Below are 22,642 nucleotides of genomic sequence, written 5' to 3' on the forward strand. Positions count from 1 at the left end.
GCCTTATCTGCGGTCCCCCTACAGAGATGTTAAGCATAGCATGCAGCAATACTGCAGCTAAATCGGAGCTGCTATTAACAGCGAGTGGAATTTCTTCACTTGAGAACTTACTTTTCCAGCACTACTCTGAAGTTTGGGGACGTGAGTGGAAATTTTTTTTTTTTTTTGTTTAAAACATTCTTTCTGCTGTGGAGCTCAGCTTTGGCAGAGAAAAACCCTCCCTCGCTGCAGGTCTGCCTCACAGGTGGCACCACAAGCCACCAGAGCGCTGTGAGTAACGCGACCATTGAGGTGGCAGTAATTTCCCAGAGCGCCCCGTTATTAAATGACCCTAAAAAAGTCCAAGGAAAAACGGAAGTCGTTTTCCCGGCCGGTGTTTTACGAGCAACCTTTATCAGGTTCTGACCTGCCCTGTTCAGGGAAGGGCCGCGACTCCTTGTTTGCCTGCAACACCCTGAAACGGCGGCCAGCAGGGACCCGCGGGCGAGCCCAAAAAAACAGGGCACAGCCCCCGCAGGCTGGGCTGGAGCCAAAGCCGGGGGTCTGACCCGGGGGAGGGGGCGCAGCCTCCGCCTCCCCTTCCCCTCCGCAAACACCGGCGGGAGGAGGAGGAGGAGGAAGGCTGGGGTATGGGGAGAGGAGAGGGAAAAGAAAAGGGAAGGGAAGGGAAGGGAAGGGAAGGGAAGGGAAGGGAAGGGAAGCCCGAGTCCCTGCGGGCAGCGCTGGCCCGAGGCGGGTCCCGCCCGCCGCGGAGGAAGGGCCGGGCGGCGCATCCACCTGCGGGCACCTGCCCCTGCCCCGCAGCCTGGCTCCTCCCCGGCCGCACCGCCCGCTCCCGGCTCCCTCCGCCGCCTTCCATCCCCTCCCGAGCCGCTCCCGCAGCCCCAGGTAAGCGCTGCTGCTGCTGCTTCCCCCCGCAGCCCGGGAGGGAATCGCCGCTGCGAGCCGCGCCTCGCTGGATTTTTGGGTTTTAAGGAAGAAAGTTCGGCTGTGCTCTTGGGGGGGATGAGGAGGGACGGCGGCGGTGTCTGGGAGCTCCTGTCCCGCGGGTAGGAGGCGCCGGAGGAGGGAAAACAGAGGGGCGGCTCTCCCCGGTCCCCCCTGCTTCCCCCGGGGTCTCCAGCGGGAGATGCAGAGCGGTAAAGTCGCGCTGTCCCGCGGGCCGGGTGTAAGGGAAACCGGGACCAAAGGTGCACGGAGGAGGTGGATGGGAGAGCCGGGATAGCCGGGAGCAGAAGGAGCAGGGAGGAGGTGGATGAGGATAGCTGGGATAGCCGGAATGAAAGGAGCAGGGAGGGGGTGGACGGGATAGCCGGGATAGCGGGAAGCCAAAGGAGCAGGGAGCCAAAGGCGCAAGGAGGAGGTGGATGGGGATAGCCGGGAGCCAAAGGAGCGGGGAGGAGGTGGATGGGAGAGCCGGGATAGCCGGAGCTAAAGGCACACGGAGGATGTGGATGGGGATAGCCGGAGCCAAAGGCACACGGAGGATGTGGACGGGATAGCCGGGATAAGCTGGATGGGCGCTGTGGGTCCGTCCGAGGACCAAAGGAGCAGGGAGGAGGTGGATAGGGATAGCCGGGAGCCAAAGGAGCGGGGAGGAGGTGGATAGGGATAGCCGGGAGTCAAAGGCACACGGAGGCTGTGGACGGGAGAGCCGGGATGAGCTGGATGGGCGCAGCGGGGAAGGCTCGGCCGGAGCCGGCCCACCCCGCACCCTTCCTGGTGGAGCTTGTCCATCTCTTGCCCAATCTTTTACCCTTCTTCACCAGGGCAGCTTCCTCAAGGTCACAGAGAGAGTAAACCAGAACAATGTTTAGCTCTGGGGCCTCTTCAGTGCGTGTTGATGCTCTGGGTTTTAGCAAAAGCGCTAATTTCGGGTCAAAGCTGGCACAGCTGCTCAAGTGATTTAGAAAAGTAACTTTTAGAAGAGCCGTGTTGTTGAAACTTCTGTGCCAAAGCTTTGCACGCTGAGGTGAATCCAGTCCACACCTCCTTGCAGGTGGCTTTGTGTTCATTGCTTACCTGGACCTCGAAACTCAGCCTCAGCTTCCTGGGTGGCTGGGTGTCTGTGAATTTAAGGGAGCATTGTCACGCTGAGCCTTTGTCCTGAGCGGCCCTGTTTGTCCTGAGTTAAGTGACACTAACGTCTCCAGTGATTTTGAATGAGCCCAAGGAAGCAGCTTGGATTATTTGCATCATCTAGGTAAATACTAGGTGGGGAAAGAGGTGGATGTTGTGTGTGGCACAGATCAGTGACCTGGGAAAATGGCAAGTTGTGGCTTTTACCTGCAGGTGTAGATGTAGAGACAAAAGACAGGTGGGCTAAGATAAATGTTGGTGTTGAAGTAGGACTTCATGTGCTTTTTTGTCCTTCTTCCTTTCATTCTTAAACTGTTAAAATTTATTCTGGCTCATAGGACAGTCAACTTAGAGCAAATCTATCACAGTAGCCTAGCCTGAACTTGGTAATAAGTTGGAACTATGTTCCTGGATGTTGATGGGAAAACAAAGCAACACATTATTGTGGGATGCTGGTCAAAATATTTGTCTTGGAGTTGCCAGTCCTGAAGAGGTGGGCTTTTCCTCCTGTGCCAGTCCAGGGCTGGTCCACACTGAGTAGCTCCAGTGGCTCAGTGGTGCCCGTGCCCTGCAGCAGCTCTTCCCCCAGGCTTTCGTGTGTGCATCCTGAAACCCATTTCTGGCAACACGAGCCTCCCCATGGAGCGAATTCAAACCTCCTGCCAGCAAGATTTGCTTTTCACTCTTATCTGCCATAGACCTCTCAGAAGTGGTTTGCAGCTCCTCAGGACCTGTAGGTTAAAGGTTAAGAATCACTGACCTGGACAGGTATCTGAATAAATCTGGTCTGTTAACATTGCTGGGTTTTATCTTCCTGCAGTGTGGGTACCTAGTGCTACCTTATTCACATCACATTATTTGCAGCTCAGATATGGTGAACAAGTGTTCCTGAGAGGTTTATTTCCTTGCCAGCGACTTCCAGTGACGTAGACAGACACTTGAATTTAGCCAGAGGGTAATAATCAAATATGAAGATGATTAGCAAACATGCTTCTACCAGAAAGTTATTTACTTACACCTTGGAAGAAGGGCAAGGGCAGAACATGGGCTGTAGTGTAGGGGAAATAAGAATGCAAAGGCCAAGCTGGCTCTTGCTGCATCCTGCAGCTCCTCCTGTGATCTGGTTGTGGCTGCTGTGGTTTGCAGCTGCTGCCTGAACAACGGGTCCATCTCCTGCCGTGCCAGAGCCTCTGGTTTTCCTGGGCTCTTGGTCCTTTCTCATTCAGAAATGGCTGCTTTCACAGGGTCTTGTGCCACCCACCACCCTCTCGGTGAAATGAGAAAAAAGGAAAGAGCATTTCAGCCTCCTTCCTCACCCCACTGTTCCTAACAAAGCATGATGTACCTGTGACCAAGGCCGAGTTTGAAGTCAATATCTGTTTTCAGACAGATAATAATAATAATAATAAGACAATAATTTGTAGTATGAGTATGGCATCCTGTAACTTTTAAAAATATGACTGCTACCCTCAGAGATTTTCAATCCCTCCTTTTTTTTTTTGCACATGGAAGTAGATTTAATCTTGGTTTCCTGGCCTGGGGAATATTGCTGTGGACTTCAGTGAGCCACTGCTGATTGTGCTTATCAGGAGGCACTGTTTTTTAACACCTCTTGATAAGTAGTTGTACATTATAATGGCTTTTTAGGAGCTAATCCAGAATAGCTTCGAAACTATTTCTTAGGAGCTGTGAGAAGGACGAGGTTTTATTTGTGGCAGCTTTTCAGGTAAATATTTGCATAGTCTCACGGAGTTCTCTGAAATACTGGTGATGTTACTGCACAGGCACGCCGAGTAGAGCTCACCTCTGTTGAGAAGGTTTGTTGAAAGGCCAGGACCCTGATTTTGATGACTTTGAGACATTCAGTCAATTCATCTTTGATCCCTGCCAGAGGATAAATTGAGTAAATTAAAATCACTTTTTAAAAATCATCACATATAAAAATACTCAGTGCCACTTCCTGAAGAAGTGTCAAGGAAATCTCATTAATCAAATGGGATGAAAAATCTTATTTGGCTTCTTTCCTTCTTCATTCATAACTGGATATTTTTTAACTTTACTATACTTCATTTCCAAGTCATCATAATTTTTAGTACTGATTCTTAAACAGCAATCTTCACCACGTTTCTTTCCTCTTGTCCAGGTGACAAGGCAGGAGCTGTCCTGTGAAATTGCTCTGTGAAGAGATAATGAAAATTATCTGGAATCACCTCTTTGCTTGTTTTCCCTCTTTTTAAAAAATTATATTTCCCCACTAGCCTTCCCTCCAGACCATCATATCATGGAGTTATTGTGTTCACTGTTATGTTGCTGAAACTTTTAGGTGGTCATTGTGTTCACTGTTATGTTGCTGAAACTTCTAGGTGGTCATAAAGCAGCCAGAAATGAAAAAAAAAAAAAAAGAAATAATATTTCCTTTCCAGTATCATCAATGCCACAATATGTTGGCTTGCCCTTCTTTGAGGTTGAGCTTTGCACTGAAATGACTCCTTTGCTATCTCAGTGAGTTCGGTTGGTTTGCTTGGTACAGGGAATTTTTTGGCTGGGTTGCAGTGTGTTAGGTTCATGTAGAATGTTTGGATGCTTTTATGCTTCCTCCTTTTAGAAGATGAACTCGACTTGGTTCATTTGGGCTTTGACTCTTCTGTCGTCTTACATCTCTGTTTACATGTGCTTGCTTTTATGTAGGTCTATCCCTCCTAAACTAGTTTGTTGTTTTTTGTTTTTTGTTTTTTTTGTTCTGGGGTTTCTTTCTCAGTTGTTGATAGCCATCACAGGGCTCAGCAAACAGCTGATGTTGTTTCAGTTTCAGGAAATAGCACGAAACACCTATTGGAGCAATATGTAAATGCAGGAAGCAAGCTGTTGCCAGTGTAACTCTGCCTTCTTTGGCCAGTTGAATTCACAGTGTTGAATTAGGATATCTGGAGGTAATTATTCCATCCTATTGACCTGGGCATGGAAACAGCCTATAGGGATCTCTGTGTAAAAGCTTTGGAAACCAATGAACAGTTATGACTTGGTGTGTGCTGAGGAAGTCCTGTTATTTCTTGCATGGAGGGCCAGGCAAAGGCAGCAGGTCTGGTGTCATTACAAAATCCTGCTTAGACCTTCAGGGTTTCTTTGCCTTTCTTTCTGTCTGTTGCCTTTTTGGGATGTTGGTTCCTGGCCAGCAAAGGGCACAGGAGGTGTGAGGGGGCCGTGAGCTGATGCTGCTGTAATGAGGCAAAATCAGGGGCTCATTTTTGCCCCAAATTCACCAGAATTCAGGGAGGGGTTTAGGAGCACGTGGTGGTGAGGGCCATGTGCAGCTGAGCAGCACAGCTCTCCAGGGCACAGAGGGACTGTCACTGTGGTAGGGAGGAGGACCAGCATCTGGAGGGCAGAGAGTCTGGACAGTCCATTTTTGATTAAATAGGATGTTGTCAAATGAAGTACTGACCAACTGTGCTGCAACTTTTACTTAAAGACCTGATTTGCAGAAATCTGTATAAAAACATATTAAAAAATCCAAAAAGCTATTGGATTGAATTTATTTTGTATTAATCTAATATTTTTATTTTTTTATATTGTTTGGCTGTGTTCCTTTTTTGGTTTCATTTTTGACAAATTTACTGGAAATAGTGATGCATTTCTTTAATCTTAATGACCCATGATTAAGATAACATAACATTAAGATTAATACTCCTCAGGTATATGTAAGAAGCTGGATACTTCAAATAGCAGCTGCCAGCTGTGAGGCAACACATTTTGTTTTATTTGTCAGTGAACTGTGTTGTCAGTGGTGGCTTTTTAGTCTTTGTCTCTTCTCTCATTAGAAATGGGCTTTTTTCTTGTACTTTGAGTTATGAAAGTCCTTTGAGTTATGAAAGTTATGAAAGTTTTGGACCTTCTGTGTTGCTGGAGGTCTAAATGCTGGTTCTGCTCCATCCATAATGGAGTTTTTGAAATTTAGGGGCAGGACTGATGGGTCCCTTTCATTATTTGGGTGCACTTTTTCCAGCGCTGGAAGGTGTGGAGCCAACCCTCAAGCCTCTGGTGTACCCTGTGGTCCCTTGGATCCTGCTCTGGTGGGGAACTCCATCCCAGCTCCCTTGCCTGGGACCTCCAGCTCCCTTTAGAAGACTCCTGAAGTTTGTTTTTCCAGTTGCCCCCAGTAAAGTGTTACCACAGCTCAGCAGACCTCAGGAGGAATGAGGGCAGTGAGAGGGAGGGACAGTTGTGCATTCCCACTGAGCTCTCTGCACCATCAGAGTGGGTTTATGCCACTTTAAAATGGTCTATTTAAATTTGTCTGATGGGTGAGGTGAGTTAGAGGCCAAAGAATTGGACTGAGATAGGGCAGACCAGTCCCTTCTAGCTCTCTAGTTGTTGGGGAGTGTTTGACTGGTCACTTTGCTTCTCCATGACCCAGCTTCCTTATCTGAGAAGTTGTCACAGTTCCCTTGATGTGTTTGTAAAACATTTTGAAGTGTGGGAGTGATGTGAGCTTAGGAAAACCAGATTATGTCATTATTGGATGCTACAGATTGATTTTTGCCTGGAACATTTGCAGAGGTGACAGGAGTTCAGTGATTTTGGTTTCCTGCAGTTTTAAAACACTGGCAAATGTGTACATGTAATACCATGGAAGTCTCTATTTACCCGTGAGTTCCTGTATTTTATAACAGGGAAAGTGTAATTAATCAGAAGCTGGATAGGAAAAAGATTAACAAGCACTAAATTGGGAATGATGGTGGAAAACCAGCTAAGCAAGAGAGACATTTTTTCCTGAGGTCATAAAAAAACCCAAACCAAACCAAACAAAAAAAACCCCAAAAAAACCAACAAAAAAAACCCCAAAAAAACCAACAAAAAAAACCCCAAAAAAACCAACAAAAAAAACCCCAAAAAAACCAACAAAAAAAACCCCAAAAAAACCAACAAAAAAAACCCCAAACAAAAAAACAAAACCAAAAACAACAACAAAAAAAACCAAACCCGAAACCACTCCCAGAAACTCCCAAAAAAGAGTGAAGAACACTCTTCTCTGTTAATTTGCAGAGCCTTTCAAATGGTAATGTGAAAAAATCTGGGATTTTTTTTTTGGTCGCAGTACCTGTTGGCTTCCCTCAGAATCACCACTTCTCTCTGCTATCACTAAACTTCCTAAGCTTTTTCTTCCTTCTCCCTTTTAGAGAACAAGGAACAGAAATACCCTCCTGTGATTTATTTGTCCCTAAGTCTGGGCAGAGCTGCACTTCCCTGCTGCTGTGAAGAGCTGGGCAAGGATGGATGGGACATAAAGCAAAGCAGAAGTCCTGGAGCCTTAGTCACCAGTCTGATGGACTTTCAGTAAGTATGAGTAAGGCTCATTTCTCACCTGCCTGCCACACAAATAAGTGCAGTGCTGCATTATTTACATGTTTGCTAGCACTGATAAGCAAATACCAGCATCGGCCTTCCTGAAGTGTCACAAAGAATTGGCACGCTTGAGGGGCTGAGCAGCTGTTGAAATCTGCTTCAGTGACATCTGCAGTTCAGTTTTGGGTGAGATGATGCCTTGACAGAGGTTCTGAAAAACAACCCATTACTTTGGGATGAATTATGTTGTGTCTTTACACAGCTGCAGTGTGCAGGGGTTTGCTCTGCAAGGTAGAGAAAAGTATTTCTCAGTGCAGGACTGAGGCACTTTCTAGGCTTTTTTTTTTCTTGTAGAGCAACATGAGAGGACTCAGTAGACAGCAGCATTTATTAGAATGATTGCTTGTGGAGCTGTAGAGCTGCCTGTTTTAGATCTGCACCAGCAAACATTTTTGTATTTCTAGTGTCTGTGGCAATCAGTGGTTTTGCTCAACGTTAACGTTTAACTTTAAATAAACTGCTGGATGCTGGAAACATTCAGTGCAGACCCTCTCTTTTACCCTGTTTGCAAAACTTTCAGTATTGCTGTGGCACAGTTCCCCTGCTGTGCTTCTCTCCCTGTTTTTGGTGCAGTGACTACAACACACAGCCAAGAAACCAATGCTTTAGAACACGTAAGAGTGAAAAAAAACGTGGCCTGTGGGGGCTGCAGGTATCATGAATTGGTTGAATTTGTATTTCCTGGTTCTTTGCTGGTTTCTGTGTCATAAACCTCAGAGACACTTGAGTAAGTGTTGAGAGAGGGCCTGAGCATGGCACTGACACCGTGTGGGTCTCTGCCAGGATATTCTCTGACTCTGGTCCTGCCAGGACAGTGAGCACTGACTTGACCTTCTCAGTTTGTGCTGCCCTCGTGCTAATGAATAGTTGCCACTGTATAATCCTCAGGCTTGGATTGAGAGGCTGCTGAGATCTGATTTCATGCTGCACCTTAATTTGTACCCTCTCTTCAAATACTTCCGCTTGTTGGTTTTTTGTTTGTTTGTTTGGTATTTTTTTAATTTTTTAAAATTTATTTATTTGTTTTATTTCCCCCCTCTCTGCAAATCTGGCCCTTTTCCAAAGGGAAAACTGACAAGAAAGCTGGACAAAGCCTCCAGTTGTGATTTTCTTCTTTGTTTGTTTGTATAGGTTCACACTTTACTCCCCAACACTTGAATTGTTTCTGTACTGTTGACAAAGGAAAAATGACCTCTACTCTAGTAAGTAAACAAAACATTCACAATATTCCTGTCTGATTTTTTTCTTTTAATTTGGTTTTATTCCTTTACACGTAACAATCCATGGAGTGATGTCTTGTTTAACAAGCCTTTTGAAACATGGACTATTTGTTGTGTTTCCTTTTTGGCAAAAAGGGGAAAAGGTGCTGTGAGGCAGGTATAAGAGCCTCGAATTAACCAACATTTCAAGTGCTCAGATACTTTTAGGGGAGATTTATGTTTTTGAGCACATGCTTTTGATCTATTTAAGCTTGTTTTGGTGGGATAGGTTAGAATGGCTTATAACTAGTTCTTAAAGCTCTTCCAGGATAAATATTCCTGTTGCAGGCCCGCATGTGTCAGAAATAGCTTAGGTGTACCTGGTGTTGTCACAGCACGAAATGGGGCAGTAAGCATTTATCCTGGGCCTGGACAAAGGCTGCTCCTTGTCAGCATTTCTTTCTGTGCTGGCGCTGTCCTTGCTGTTTATTTCTACCCTGTCAGACGTCCCAGGGCAAGCATTTGTGCAAACAGCTTGCAAGGGCTGGGCTCAAGAATCCTTCTTAGGCTGGGCTGCTATGGAAAGCAAGATCAGGAGACTGGTTTTGTCAGGGGATTGCCAGCCCCACTCTGTGTCATTTTTCTTATTCAAACCACAAGGTTTTGGGCATGTTCTGTGAACCTCTCTCTCTGTGTGCACTGGAGCCCCTAGTAAGTGCTCTGTGTGCTCGGGGTGCCTATTTTGGAGTAGGATGTGAGATTTTTGTCCTGCTGCCAGCCTTGTTTCTCACCCTCTGCTGTCCCCTCCCTCCCCTCAGGGACCGCCGCCGCCGTACTACGAGAACCGGGGCTTCCAGCCAGAGCCCCCCTTCGCTGCCAGGCAGGCAGCAGGTGCTCCCCCTTACCCACACCAGCTCTTCTCCACCAGCCCTCCCTCCGTGCCAAGCTACATCCCAAGGGTTGCCACCCACCAGTCCACCAGGCCGGCAGCGCCCCCGCCCAGGAGAACCTGTGCAGCCAGTAAGTTTTTTGGGGGGTTTTCCTCCTGGTTTTGGAGCTGAGATGTGTCAAAGTAAGAGAAGAAAGGAAAGAGACCTTCCCTTCCAGGTTGTGTGTTGAAGGAGCCGCTTCCTTCACGCCCTTCTTCCTGTCATGAAGAAGGGATGGCTGGCTGGGCTGCTGGGGAAGCTGGGGGCTTTGGGAGGAAGGATGGTGGAATAGGGAAAATCTGGCTAAAAATGACTGATTTTCATGTCAAATAGATAGTGCTGGTGGGTGGAAATGACTGGTGGGTGGAAATAACTTTACTTCTGAACCTAATTTCTTTTCTCCTCCTTGCTTTCACTTCAGGTTTAAGGAAAACCATAATAATAATATTATCTATATTAATAGTAATTTGTTGTGCAATTGCTGCTTTCTTCATCTGGTATTTTGGTAAGTTTTTTTATTTTTCTTCTTCTTTTTTTTTTTTTTAAGAAAAGATGTATTAAACTTTTCAAGTTAGATATATCCATTCTCATTTTATGCTTTATTCTGAATTAAGGACAGAAAAGTCTTTGTTCCTTTTCTCCTAAGAGATGAACTAATGTTGCTTCTTAATGGCTCAGTTTTGTTTGTGGATGGAGCTTTTTTTTTCTTCTTTCTTTTTAATGCTGCTGTTACTTTCCAAATTCGAGCTTCACTTAATTTCAGGTGAAGGGAGGGGATTGCAATAAGTGTGCAAACCTTAACTGCAGGAGTGTAAATGGTCAAGATGCGTTTTGTTTTGCTAAAATGGGATCTCCCTTGGAGCAGAAGTCATCTACCTCCATTTATTTGTTTCTGTGGGGCTTCTGTGTAAACATTGCATAAGCCCAGCCTGTCTCAGCACTCTAAGTTGTACCATGGATGTTTGCTTTAGAAATCATCCCCAGCTGGGGTGACTGAGCTCTGAAGCAGGGCTGGATGAATTCTGTTCAACTCAGGTGAAGTTTGCCTTGTGCTGTCTTAATTTCCCTTTCAATGAAAGCTGCTTTGCTAAAAAAGCAGGAAACTAAAAATCTGATGGTTTTAGGAGCTTCTCCTTTCCATTCTGCTCAGGAGAAGAGAAGGAGAGATCTAGTGGAAGGTGTCCCTGCTCGTTGCATTGGGGTTGGGCTAAAATGACATTTAAAGACCCCTTCCTAACTATTCTGTCATTTTAAGAACGTTCATGTAGAACTATTAGGATGGCACTTTGTGTTCTTAGGGGCATTTTGTTTGGACTCATTTTGATTTAAGGAGGGTGAGTGTAATCTTGTTTTAAATGAGAGCAAAAGTACATAATTGAGGCCCTCGCTCTCTTCCTCCTTTTCCATGTGCTGACGCTTTGAAAAGCTGACTCCTTTCTGACAACTTAATGGTGCCTGATTATTCAGGGGAGGCCAGTGGCCAAAACCCAATCAGCAGCATCAGAGACTTGATCTGTGCAAAGGACAGAGCAATCCATCTCTGCTGTGGCAGGCTGGGTCCCTCCCACCTCCGCGTCTAAGAGCCGCTTCCAGCGTTTTGCTCCATCAAAGTGGGAAACTCTTTGAGAGCTGGGCTGATGTGCAGCCTCGTGGCTGTGCTTCTGTCTCCCTGCAGTAGAGAATCACTGTCTCAGCTCCCTGATCGAGTGTGGATCCTCAGGGATGTGCATGCCCCCCTCGCAGTGGTGTGACGGAGTGAGCGACTGCCCCAACGGGGAGGACGAGACCCGCTGTGGTGAGTGACAGCAGCCAAGGGCTGGGGGGACACTGCATCAACTGCAGGAGCCTGGGAGCAGACTGCCCTGCACAGAGCTTGCCTAGGCTGCAACAAGGCTGTTTTAGCCTAAAGTCCGTCTTTAAAATGGTTTAGGATGTGTGTTATGTATAGATATTCGGTTTGTTTCCAGCCTGATAGAAAAGCTGAAATAAAATGCTCAGGGGTTTGAGCTGCCTTGACTTTTAGTCAGTTTTTTAAATCTCACCTTTTAATTTGAGTGGTGTTTGTGCAGAACTGGATCTAGAATTGTCTCTGGATGGAAGTAGTCAGTGGTGACTTCTCAGTAAGCTTCAGGTGACAACAAACCTGGTGGCATTCAGTCAGGCTTGTGTTTATCCGTGTATTTTGTATTCCTTGTTCTCCCCCTAGTTCTTCAACTACTTCATCACTCATTTGTGTAAGAAAGCCTGGCCTAATTATTGCTTTGAACTGAAAAGATGCCAAGGGAAGCTTTAGAGCTGAAGGTAGAAGGTGGAAACATTGATTTATCCATTCCAGAGGTTTGGCATCTTGTATTGTGCCAGTGCCACACTGGAAACTCCAGCTGTGCTTTAAATTCCCTCTACAAACTTTTATTCAGCACATTCTCATGCAGGGTTAGCATTTGCTGGCAGCTGTTCCACTCCATTTGGTTGAATAATGGCATCTTGGAGAAGCCTGTTTCAATCTGTTCTTTTGCTTGAACTATTTTTTATTAAATTCTTGTGCAAGCAAATACATAATGGGACGTGGAATGTCAGAGCTAATTGCTCCTGGTTACATTCGTGCTTTACAGAGCACTTCTCTGAAGAAATTTGGTGTATTAAGAGATAATATAATATATTAATAATAAGAGATATTAATAAGATAATATGATATATTTTTCAATAGATCATTTTATTTATACATATACTATATTAAGAAAGATATGGTTGCATAAAGAAAGGATCAGGAAATTTTCATTATTGCAATCTTCCTCAGTAGTAGAATATAACAGAAATTTTAGCATAAAAGCTGAAATGAAAGGATGAATGCTTTTGTTCAAAAGGATGAACCCTTTTGAACCTATTTTGTGCATCTGCATTTTAAAACTGGTGGTTCTTATAAATTGCCTTACATGAAAAGAAATAAGTCATTGCCATATTTCTGTCTACTGGCTATTTACTCAGAATTTGAGAAGGGAGCATTAAATTAACATCATTCATACATGAAATGGATATTATAGGTAACTACTTCCAAGCACAAAGCTTGTAAGAGCAGTAATAATAGCATGTGGTGTTCTTAGTTTCCTTTTTTTTTTTTTCCTTTTTCCCTTTCTTCCTTTTCTGGCAGTTAGACTTTTTGGACCAAATTTTATTCTGGAAGTTTACTCACCTGTCAGCAAATCCTGGTATCCTGTTTGCCACGATGACTGGAATGATGATTATGGGAAGGTTGCCTGCAAAGACATGGGCTACAGCGTGTAAGTGCAACCTCTGTCAGCCTCTGCTCAGAAAAAGAAAGGTTGAGATTTCCCTCTTGCCATTTTTAATGTGTCATTTAATTGTGCCATTTTTAATGACTTAGCTGTGAAAATGTGCTGGCAAAGGCATCTCTTAATTTCGCCCTGTTACATGAGGTGCATGCATATCAGATAAAAATATTATTTTAACCCAGTGACTGAAGTGGAACTTGACAGATGTTTGAGGAATCTGAGACTCTGGCTGGGCTGCACCACCAGGGTTCCAGGTTCACAACAATAAAAATAAATATAGTAAACAAAAACAAAGATTTCTAGTGCTGTCATGTCAGAAGCTCTGGCTTGGCACATTGTTATCACTGGTTTGAAAACTGAAACCACTGCTGGGTTTTATGGTTTTATGGTGGGCTTTCTGTTTTGCAGGGATACATATTTCTGCAGTCGTGGGGTGGCACCTGAAGTCAGCTTTAAGAGCTACATGAAGCTGAACACAAGTGCTGGGAATATTGACTTGTACAAAAAGCTGTACAGCAGGTATCTTTGTTTAATAAAAGCCTCTCTCCTTTCATCCAGGCTCTCTCCAGATGCTGGAAGAGGTGCAGCTTCTGCCTGCAGCACAATGCAAGCACATCTTCTAGTGGGGATTGTTGGAGGGAAAGAGACTTTGCTTTTAGTCTGATTGCAGCAACTGTTCTTCCCTCTTTCTAAAAACACAGCTGTCATTTTTCCATCCTCCTTGTCCTCTTCTGAAAGAAAAAACATCTCATCCTCTGTGCTGTCTAGAAGGTTGCCATGTCAAAGGTGTTTTTTTAAGGCTCTCTGACCATCAGCAGGAGTTTTTGTGTGGTCACAAAAGCTACAAGCTGCAACACATTCACAGCAGCTGGCACAGCCTTTTTTTCAGCCACATGAACACACAGCATGCAAAAATGGATCTTCACTGTGGAATGCATAATTTTTATTATCATTAAACAGCTCCAAAGTGTCCAGTGTCAAAGCCTGTAGACTGCTGTGCCTGCAAACTTCCTGCAGCTCCTTTGTTTAGTTTTTCTGCAATGTCTTCCTAAATCAGTTCCACTTTCTCTCTTCATCTTGCTTCTCAGTAGGCTTTCAAACCTTTTGTGCTCATGCCTGCAGTCTCCCACAGGACAGTTTTGGTGAATGCAAGGCATGGTGGAGGCAGATGGTGAAGAAAGGAGGGAACCCTCTGCAGGAAGAGGAGGCTGAAGGCAGGACATGTAGCTGGAAAGGCTAGAAAGCAGCTGGAGGGTGGACTTTGCTCACCATTTCCTTCACTGAGTGCCTAAGATGCTGTTTGGTGTTTTTATTTCTCCTGCAGTGGTTCCTGTGCCTCAGGAAAGGTGGTTTCTCTGCGCTGCATAGGTAACTCACTGGCTTTTGCAAACTTCTGCTCCTTCATGCTTTGAAATGCTCTGGCTGCCTGAGGCATTAATTGCTGTTTTTGCATGAGCAAATTATTTAACTCTGGTTCCCAAATGATGCAGTTTTAGGAGAGGGTGGGAGAGGAGATAAGGTATACAGTGGATCCCCAGCTGCATTTGTCTTTGCTGCCACTGGTTCCTTTAAATGGCTTGTGGTGGAGCTCCATATCTGTCCCCCAGCAGCTGTGTTGGGATGTTTCTGGCACATTTGCTCTCCAAGGTTCAGCACTTGGGTGGGCAGTGCCTTCTTGATGGTGATTCCTGTCCCGAGGAGTTTCTTGGCTGTTCGCTGCTTTGTTGCACAGCACAGAGGTGTCTGAATCACCAGAGACTCCTGAAAGGTGGGAAGAGTTTATGGTGAACCAAGGGCAGCAGATGCCATTTGGGGTTTGCCATTTAACGGGGGTCTGGGCAATGGCAGACTTGGGATTTGGTGTCAGGACAGGGGTGTGCCCGACAAGGTGTGTGCACCCCATGCCAGGCTTCCAGCCCATAGAGCCCAGCCCAGCCCCAGCAGCTCAGCTGAGCCCTGGCCCCCAGTGCCACATCCAGGCTTTGTTAAACACCCCCAGGGATGGGGACTGCACCCCCTCCCCGGGCAGCAATTCCAGAGCTTTATCCCCTTGCTGGAAAAACTCTTTGCTGCTCTGCAGCCTGGATTCCCTGGGTGCAGTGCAGGCTGTGAGCTCTGGCTGTGGCAGTGCTGCTGCAGCCAGAGCCCAGCCCCAGCTGAGCACAGGCACCTTCCAGGAGCTGGGCAGGGTGAGGAGGGCACCCCTGAGTCTCCTTTTCTGCAGGGGAGCACCCCCAGCTCCCTCAGGGCTCCTCTCAGGGTTTGTGTTCCCAGCCCCTCTCCAGCCTCGCTGCCCCTCTGGGTGTGCTCAGTGTCCCAAGGTCCTTCCCAAGCTGAGGGGCCAGAGCTGGGCACAGCACTCCAGGTGTGACCCCAGTGCAGGGACAGTGTCCTCCCTGCTCCTGCTGCCACTCCATTCCTGATCCAGGCCAGGAGCCCTTGGCCTTCTTGGCCACCAGGGCACTCTGCTGGCTCACGGTCACTCAGCTGTCACCAGTACCCCCAGGTCCCTTTCTGCTTGGGTCTCTCCAGCCACACCGTCCCCAGCCCAGAGCACTGCAGGGGGTTATTGTGGCCAAAATGCAGGACTCTGCACTTGGATTTATTAAACCTCATCCTGTTTGCCTTTCTTCAAGCTGAAATTCAAAAATTTATTCAATTCTCCCCACTTTCTCCCTTAAAACCAAATTTCTTCCCCAGCTGGCATGCAGGTGCTCAGTGCAGTGTTTTGTCTATATTGTAAATTTGAAGTACTAAGGGAAGATTGGTTCTGGAGGAGGCTGGCTGCAGTTCATCTGTCTGCTTTCTACAGGAAGCCTTATTTTATATTTTGTCTCATTTACAAAATGGCATGGGTGATATTGAGCACAGATACCCAACCAATTTAAGATGTAAACTCAAGGCACCAAATTTAATGCCAGCCAGCACAATGTTTCCCTGAACATGTTGAATTACACTGTGAGCAATCCTAAAGGGAAACCCCCCCCCAAATTCTCAAATATCACACTGCTGTAGATATGATCAATTTAAAGATGCCTGTGCCATTTATTTCTTCATATCTTTTTGCCACAGGGTAGTAAAGTCCAAGTCAGTATTAAATACAGATTTATATCTATCCAAGGAGCACTTTATGTAGTCATCAAGAAGAAAAATAGCTGGTGCTTTGTACATTTTTAACCTATAAAAGAGAGTTGAGGGTTCTATGGTACATCAGAAAGGGCAAGAATTTGTTTAAAAGGTGGCTGCTTCTGTTGGAGGGAAAACCCACAGAGCAAAAACATTTTTAATGGTTGGTTGGCTGGATCACAGTTTGAGGCTGAGGCAAGGAAGAATATTTGTCCTTAACCTTGAGAAAGGAATGCAAGTGTTGATTTCTACCTGGAGATCTTATCCCCCCTTTGTTGTCTGGGTTTGAGCTCTGTAGTGTGCAAAAGCTTTGGGAATGGCAACCAAGCTGCAGCTGGCACAAACCTGGTTTTCAGCCTGATCTGGGTTTTTTTGGAGGTGGGGTGACTTGCAGGCACAACTGCCTTGGCACTTCTCATGGAGGGAGTTTTAACACTTGTGGCAAGTTTTCTATTAAGCTTTTGTAAACTGTGCTGGAGCCCAAGAGGCTGCTTAAATAGCATGCTTAACATTAAAAAAAAAATCCACCAAAACCCAAAACCAGCCTAAAAAAAACCCCTGGTGTTTTCAAGATAGTGAAATTCTTTCACTAGATCATGTTTTTACAAATTCTGGCTTCTGCTGATACCACTGACATGTGAGACTTCAGAAATACCTGCCTGATCCCTCAGTCATGGAAATCAAAAGGCTTCAGTGTTGCAGTCTCAGACTTAATTTGTTGTGCTGAGTGATTAAGGGGGTGGACAGTGATACTTAACCTACTGCAAAGATTTTCTTTTAATATATTTTTGGAACTAGAGCCAAGCTTTTCTCCAGTTACATGTCTGGCAATTTGTTTGTCTTGTTCTTCAGAAATGGTAGTTAAATGCATGTGCATTTTTGGTCACACAAACATTTGACTACAACTCCTGAAGATGGTTTTTTGAAGGTCCTAATCCCTGTCTTGTCACCACAGAAGAAAACCTTCAGACCTTTTCTTTGTTCTGTAGGCGACTGTCTGACCCGTACAGCTGGAGGGTTTATGCTGGGATTCTGAATCAGGATGAGATGCTCTTCAGAAGTGGATACAAAGTGCAGTTGATAATTTCCCACCCAGGTTATGACACGGACTCTAAAGACAATGATGTTGCCCTTATGAAGCTGGAGACACCACTGAGTTTTACTGGTAGGTATTCTGCTCCTCTTGAGGGAAAAATCCAGTGGGCACACCTTTTAAAACTTCTGAATTTCATCAAGCAATCCTTGTAGACACTTACTGGAAGAGCACAAAATGACCCTAGAGACAGAGGGCACAGCCTCTGATTTCCTAAGCAGGATTTATTTAAATCTATTACATGGATTGGGGGGTTGGGCTTATGTCAGTAATATGTTTTTACCTGAAGAGCACAAAATGACCCTAGAGACAGAGGGCACAGCCTCTGATTTCCTAAGCAGGATTTATTTAAATCTATTACATGGATAGGGGGGGTTGGGCTCATGTCAGTAATAGATTTTTACCACAGAATGCTCTGTGGTGCTTCAGTTTAGCATCATAGAGCATTCTGAGGTAAAAATATATTATTACACCACTGCTGTATGTGCAGACAGCTACAGGTGCAGTGCTGGAGCAGCTGATTAAATCCCAACTCAGGTCAAATGATGATCAAAAAACCCCTCAGAACTCAACATTACAAGAAGGTCCTTTCATAAAAGCAGATGTAGGTTGTTTGTAAGGAACCAGTACAAAATAGAGAACAAGCCATTATTTAAACTTGGAGTGCTTTTTGTGTACAGGCCCTTTGTGTTTCAGTGCATCAGTTTAAAGCTACCAGGAGTAATCTGAAAGGGATTTTCTGCTGCTGAGAGCAGGGAAATTGTCTGTTTCCCAGCTTTTTGTGTTGCAAACTTCTTGTCTATATCAGTACTGAATCCTGCTTGTCTTGTGATATTTTCAGCAGATTTTTGCAAAGAAAATGCAGAGCTGTAGCTTTCAGAATTTTTTCTTCTACTTCTGCTGCTCAGGAGAGCTGGTGTTAATTGTTCTGTTTAACCTGATGAATGAAGGTAGAACCATTAACTGCTTGTCCCTCACTTTGAGGGGACGATGAGGGAGATTTGAGGGGAAGATGAAGGAGATTTGAGGGGAAGATGAAGGAGATTTGAGGGGAAGATGAAGGAGATTTGAGGGGAAGATGAAGGAGATTTGAGGTGAAGATCAGGTACCCTCAGCTGGTAAACTTTCTGCTGCTTCCTGCATTGTCTGCCTGCAAGGAATGCAAAGTACAGAGGGAATGCATGGTGTGTAAGTGGTGGCCATTTAAATTTACTTGGAGTTCTGTCTGAAAATCTGTTTTCTGTGTGTTTTACAGAAACTGTGAAGCCAGTTTGTTTGCCCAATCCAGGAATGATGTTCCAGCCTAACCAGCAGTGCTGGATATCAGGGTGGGGAGCAGAGTACCAAGGAGGTAAAAAGTGCTCCTGGAGTATTTTGGTCTGTCACATAAACTAGTCCTTTTCATCCTAAGAATGTTGTTGCATGGGCTGATGAGGGAGTTTGAATTAGATAAGTTTATACATTATTTTTTCACCCGTTTTACAGCCCCCAATATTTACCCAGGGCATTCTGTCTCAAAGCAAGTTTGGCATTCAGCAGACTGCAAAGGGACCCTCAAATCAGTTCTGGGGGCCAGAAACACCCACCCAGGAGACAATTCTGTGTCCCTGCTGGCAGGGCCACCTCTCCTGCAGCAAGGGTTGCTGCGTGCCAGGCGTGTCCTGGGGATGTGGGAAAGGGCAGGAGCTGCTCCTTTCCACCATCTCAGGCTGAAAGAGAATGATCCAAGTAAATTTGCAAGACTGGAAAGAGGAAAGGGAGGGAAGGAGTTTTTTTGGTATAAGAAAGGTGCTGGGGAGGACATCTTGTAGATTTCTTACATCTTAAATTTCCATCCTGCTGCTTCTAGGAAGTTTATTTCATCTTGGCTGTTGGGATTTTTTGTAACAGCAAAGTGATGTGATGCTGATTCTGGTTTTGTCCTTGCACGTTTGTGCATATCCCAATTCTAGGTAAAACATCAAATAACTTGAATTTCGTTGCGGTGCCCCTAATAGAACGTTCGAGGTGTAATGCTGTTTATATCTACAATGGCATGATTCTGCCTACAATGATCTGTGCTGGAGACCTAGAAGGGGGGATTGATTCCTGTCAGGTAATTATTCCTCATTAATAGCTAATAATTGTATAAAAGATGAAATTATCTGTTTATTTTTGTGGCCATGCTAGTAGGTTTTCTTTCTCCTTTCCTTTCCTTTCCTTTCCTTTCCTTTCCTTTCCTTTCCTTTCCTTTCCTTTCCTTTCCTTTCCTTTCCTTTCCTTTCCTTTCCTTTCCTTTCCTTTCCTTTCCTTTCCTTTCCTTTCCTTTCCTTTCCTTTCCTTTCCTTTCCTTTCCTTTCACAATAAATCCTATGCCCCCAAAAAATTAAAAATTTGCATTTCATGTGGTTGGCCTTCTGGTTCCTTTGCTGGTGCATCCCTTTAAAGAGAAGAGCTTTTGTTTCATCACCTGAATGGCTGCCAGTGCTGAGTTCTCACTAAATTCCCAAGGAGGGTGAGGCTCCTTTTTAATGCTTCAAGGATGGTTTGTTACCTGGTACTTGGAAGTGATCAAATGCTCCTCATAACCACTGCATTATTATCATTATTATATTATTAATCACGGTGTTGTGCTTCTGAACAATAAAGCCAATAATGCCAATCTTATTTAGAGGGCTCTGGGCAAATTATTTTCATCCCTATTGGAAGCAGACATCATTTAACACCAAAATTGCCACCATATCTTGTCTTAGTGACTCCCTAAATGGCAGGTCAGTTTATATTGAAACTAAAGCTGTGTTCCTGGAGGAAATGGGTCGTGCTTTTCCTGGTGGCTGTGTCACTAACAAGGTGCTTGTGTCCCCTGCAGGGTGACAGTGGAGGTCCTCTGGTGACTTACCACCACTCTGTGTGGTGGCTGGTTGGAGACACCAGCTGGGGCACTGGCTGTGCCACTCCCAACAAGCCTGGAGTGTATGGAAACATGACTGTGTTTACAGACTGGATTTATAAAAATATGCAGGTAAAATATTCGGAATTTTTCCTTAAATTTTAAGGCCCCACATCCTGAAATGTGGTTTTACTTAAAAAAAAAAGTTAATAAAAAAATGTGACTTGCATGGTAACTAAGCTGTTTTGTTGGGAAGCATCCAAGTGATTAAGGCAGAACCTGAACCTTTGTTTTCTGCTTTGTTTTGTCTTTTGAACAGGCAAACAGATGACAACACTCTCACTGCTAATCGATGTTCCTGAGGACAAGAATGAATGAAGCCATGGGGGCCTGGGATATTTATTCGCTTTGTGGTTGATTTTATTTTTCCTCTTTGATTTTTCTTTTTAAAAGCAACATGAAGGATTGCACACTTGGTTCTGTGCTGGCTACAGTGACAGATCTTAATCAGTGAAGGATTATCACAATGAGCACCTTTCTTCTCCTTGTGGTGCCTGGCAGAGCCATTCTGTCAACTGCTTGCTGAAATGTCTCTCTTTTGTTGAGTAACTTTCACTTGATGATCAGGTTTATAATGACAATTTCAATCACAATTTGATTTCAGATTTTCGTAGCAGGATGCTGAGACAGCTGGTTTAGTAGTTTTTAAATTAAATGTTAAGTAATGTGAATGTTGAATCTCCGAGCTGCTGGTTGGCAATTTAAAAAGAAATTAATGTTTTTTGTAGTATAGAATTACAAAATGGTTTGGGTTGGAAGGGACCTTAAGGATCAACCACTTCCAACCCCGCTGCCAAGGGCAGGGACACCTTCCACTATTCCAGGTTGCTTAGAGCCCCATCCAAACTGGCATTAAACACTTCCAGGGCTGGACCATCCTCAACTTCCCTGGGCAACCTGTTCCAGTGCCTCACCCCCCTCACAGGGAAGAATTTCTTCCTAAAATCTAATGTAAATGTGCCCTCTTTCGTTCTGATGTCACTACCCCTTGTGCTCTCACTCCATGTCTTTGTCCAAAGTCCCTCTCCAGCTCTCTTGTAGGCTCATTAGGGTCTGGAAAAGGTGGTGAGGTTTCCCCAGAGCCTTCTGGAGGCTGAACAACCCCAGCTCTCCCAGCCTGTCTCCACAGCAGAGGTGCTCCAGCCCTTGGGACACCTTTGTGGCCTCCTCTGGACTCGTTCCAGCAGCTCCATGCTGGGGATCCCAGAGCTGGATGCAGTATTCCAGGTGGGGCCTCAGGAGAGTAGAGGGTGAGGGATATATATATATATATATATGAAGGGAATTTTTCATGCACTACAATACAGGCACAGAAAATAATTTAAAAAAAAATACACTCTCTATTCAGGTAGTTAAAAATCCTCAGGATCTCAACACAGCCGTCAGTCAAAGTCAGACTGGTGCAGTCTGGCTGCCTCAGACCTTACCAAAATGTGTCTTAAGCTGCTCTGAACCCAAAACGGACGATGTGGGATTTGGACAGGGATGCCCTGGACAGGGATGCCCCAGGCAGGGATGCCCCAGAGCTGCAGCAGGAGCAGTCTCAGTGCTGAGATCCCTGGCTGAGCACATTAAAAGCGATTCTGGACCTGCTGTGGAAGGGCAGAGGTGTCCAGGCAGGCTGTGCTGCACCTCGAGCTGCACACACACACACACAGAGGGACTGGATGTTTTGTACAAGGAAACACAAAGCTGCGTTTCTGCAGGACGAGATGAACTACCTCATTTGTTAAATTTGGCTTCTGATTCCTTAGAGCTCTCCTTTATGTATCCACCTGTATGTTTTTAGCAAAATGTAATTTGTATCCGAGTGCCACCCGACTGAGGATTTTGAAAATAATTTATAATCGTGGTAGAGGATCAAAAAGCCATATCAAGTCACTTTGTTAAGAAGGATAAATCTTTATTGAATGAAATGACTCTACTAGTCTTGTTTTCTCTTTTGGTACTGAAATGCAATTATTTTACGTGTAAACACTGCACCAAATAAATTGGGGTTTTTTTCTTTTTTTTTTTTTTTACAAATAGTTTTCCTTAGTTGTGCTTTATATCTGTTCACTTGGATTTTGTTTTTGAAAGCAGTTGCTGGATTCAGTGTATGAAGTGCTTTGAGAGTCTGATTAAAAAACCAAAACCAATAACAAACAAACGGGAAAAAAAAAGGGAGAAAAAAAAAAAAAAGGGGGGAAAAAAAAAAAAAAAGAAAAAAAAAAAAAAAAAGAAAAGAAAAACAAGAGGGTGATCCAAGAGATTATTTTAATTCCAACATTTCAGGTCCTTGAACAAACCCAGAGAAATAGAGCAGGATGTCCAGGAATGCTGAGTGTTTTTGGTGGCTGGGTCTGATGAAATCACTCTGACTTAATTGAATTAAATTAGAAAGTTTAGCTTGCAGGCAGTGGCTCGAGGGAGTCACACCCTGTTCTGTCATTCCCCTCCTGGTGCCTGGAGCAATGTGTCCTTGTCTCTCCTCTCCAGGTGTCAGATGGGTGTTTGCAATAGCCCTTGTGCACCAAGTGCACCCTGGGGGATGGGGGGGATACCATGAAATAACCAACCAGTTTAAAGTACTGTCAAAACAGAAATTAAAAAAT

General features: G+C 44.9%; 1 protein-coding gene across 9 annotated transcripts; it reads left to right on the plus strand.

Moving 5' to 3' along the window:
* Positions 1 to 2: 2 nt before the first annotated feature.
* On the plus strand, positions 3 to 20,463 carry TMPRSS2 (transmembrane serine protease 2). Of its 9 annotated transcripts, XM_039729517.1 has the most exons (14): positions 1,029 to 1,139; positions 2,000 to 2,203; positions 7,257 to 7,413; positions 8,614 to 8,684; positions 9,500 to 9,701; positions 10,032 to 10,115; positions 11,286 to 11,405; positions 12,759 to 12,888; positions 13,309 to 13,419; positions 17,016 to 17,191; positions 18,375 to 18,470; positions 19,072 to 19,214; positions 19,968 to 20,120; positions 20,308 to 20,463. In XM_039729517.1, exons 4-14 carry the CDS (start codon positions 8,670 to 8,672, stop codon positions 20,317 to 20,319), a joined length of 1,242 nt encoding a protein of 413 aa, XP_039585451.1. In that variant the 5' UTR covers positions 1,029 to 1,139; positions 2,000 to 2,203; positions 7,257 to 7,413; positions 8,614 to 8,669; the 3' UTR covers positions 20,320 to 20,463. The 9 variants fall into 9 exon arrangements, with proteins under 9 accessions (XP_039585454.1, XP_039585455.1, XP_039585459.1 ...); XM_039729520.1 differs by lacking the exons at positions 1,029 to 1,139; positions 2,000 to 2,203 and adding an exon at positions 3 to 141; XM_039729521.1 differs by lacking the exons at positions 1,029 to 1,139; positions 2,000 to 2,203 and adding an exon at positions 215 to 270.
* The last annotated feature ends 2,179 nt before the right edge of the window (positions 20,464 to 22,642 follow it).

This window comes from Passer montanus, unplaced genomic scaffold, assembly GCF_014805655.1.
Source record: "Passer montanus isolate IOZ18808 unplaced genomic scaffold, ASM1480565v1 scaffold69, whole genome shotgun sequence".
Taxonomy (NCBI): domain Eukaryota; kingdom Metazoa; phylum Chordata; class Aves; order Passeriformes; family Passeridae; genus Passer; species Passer montanus.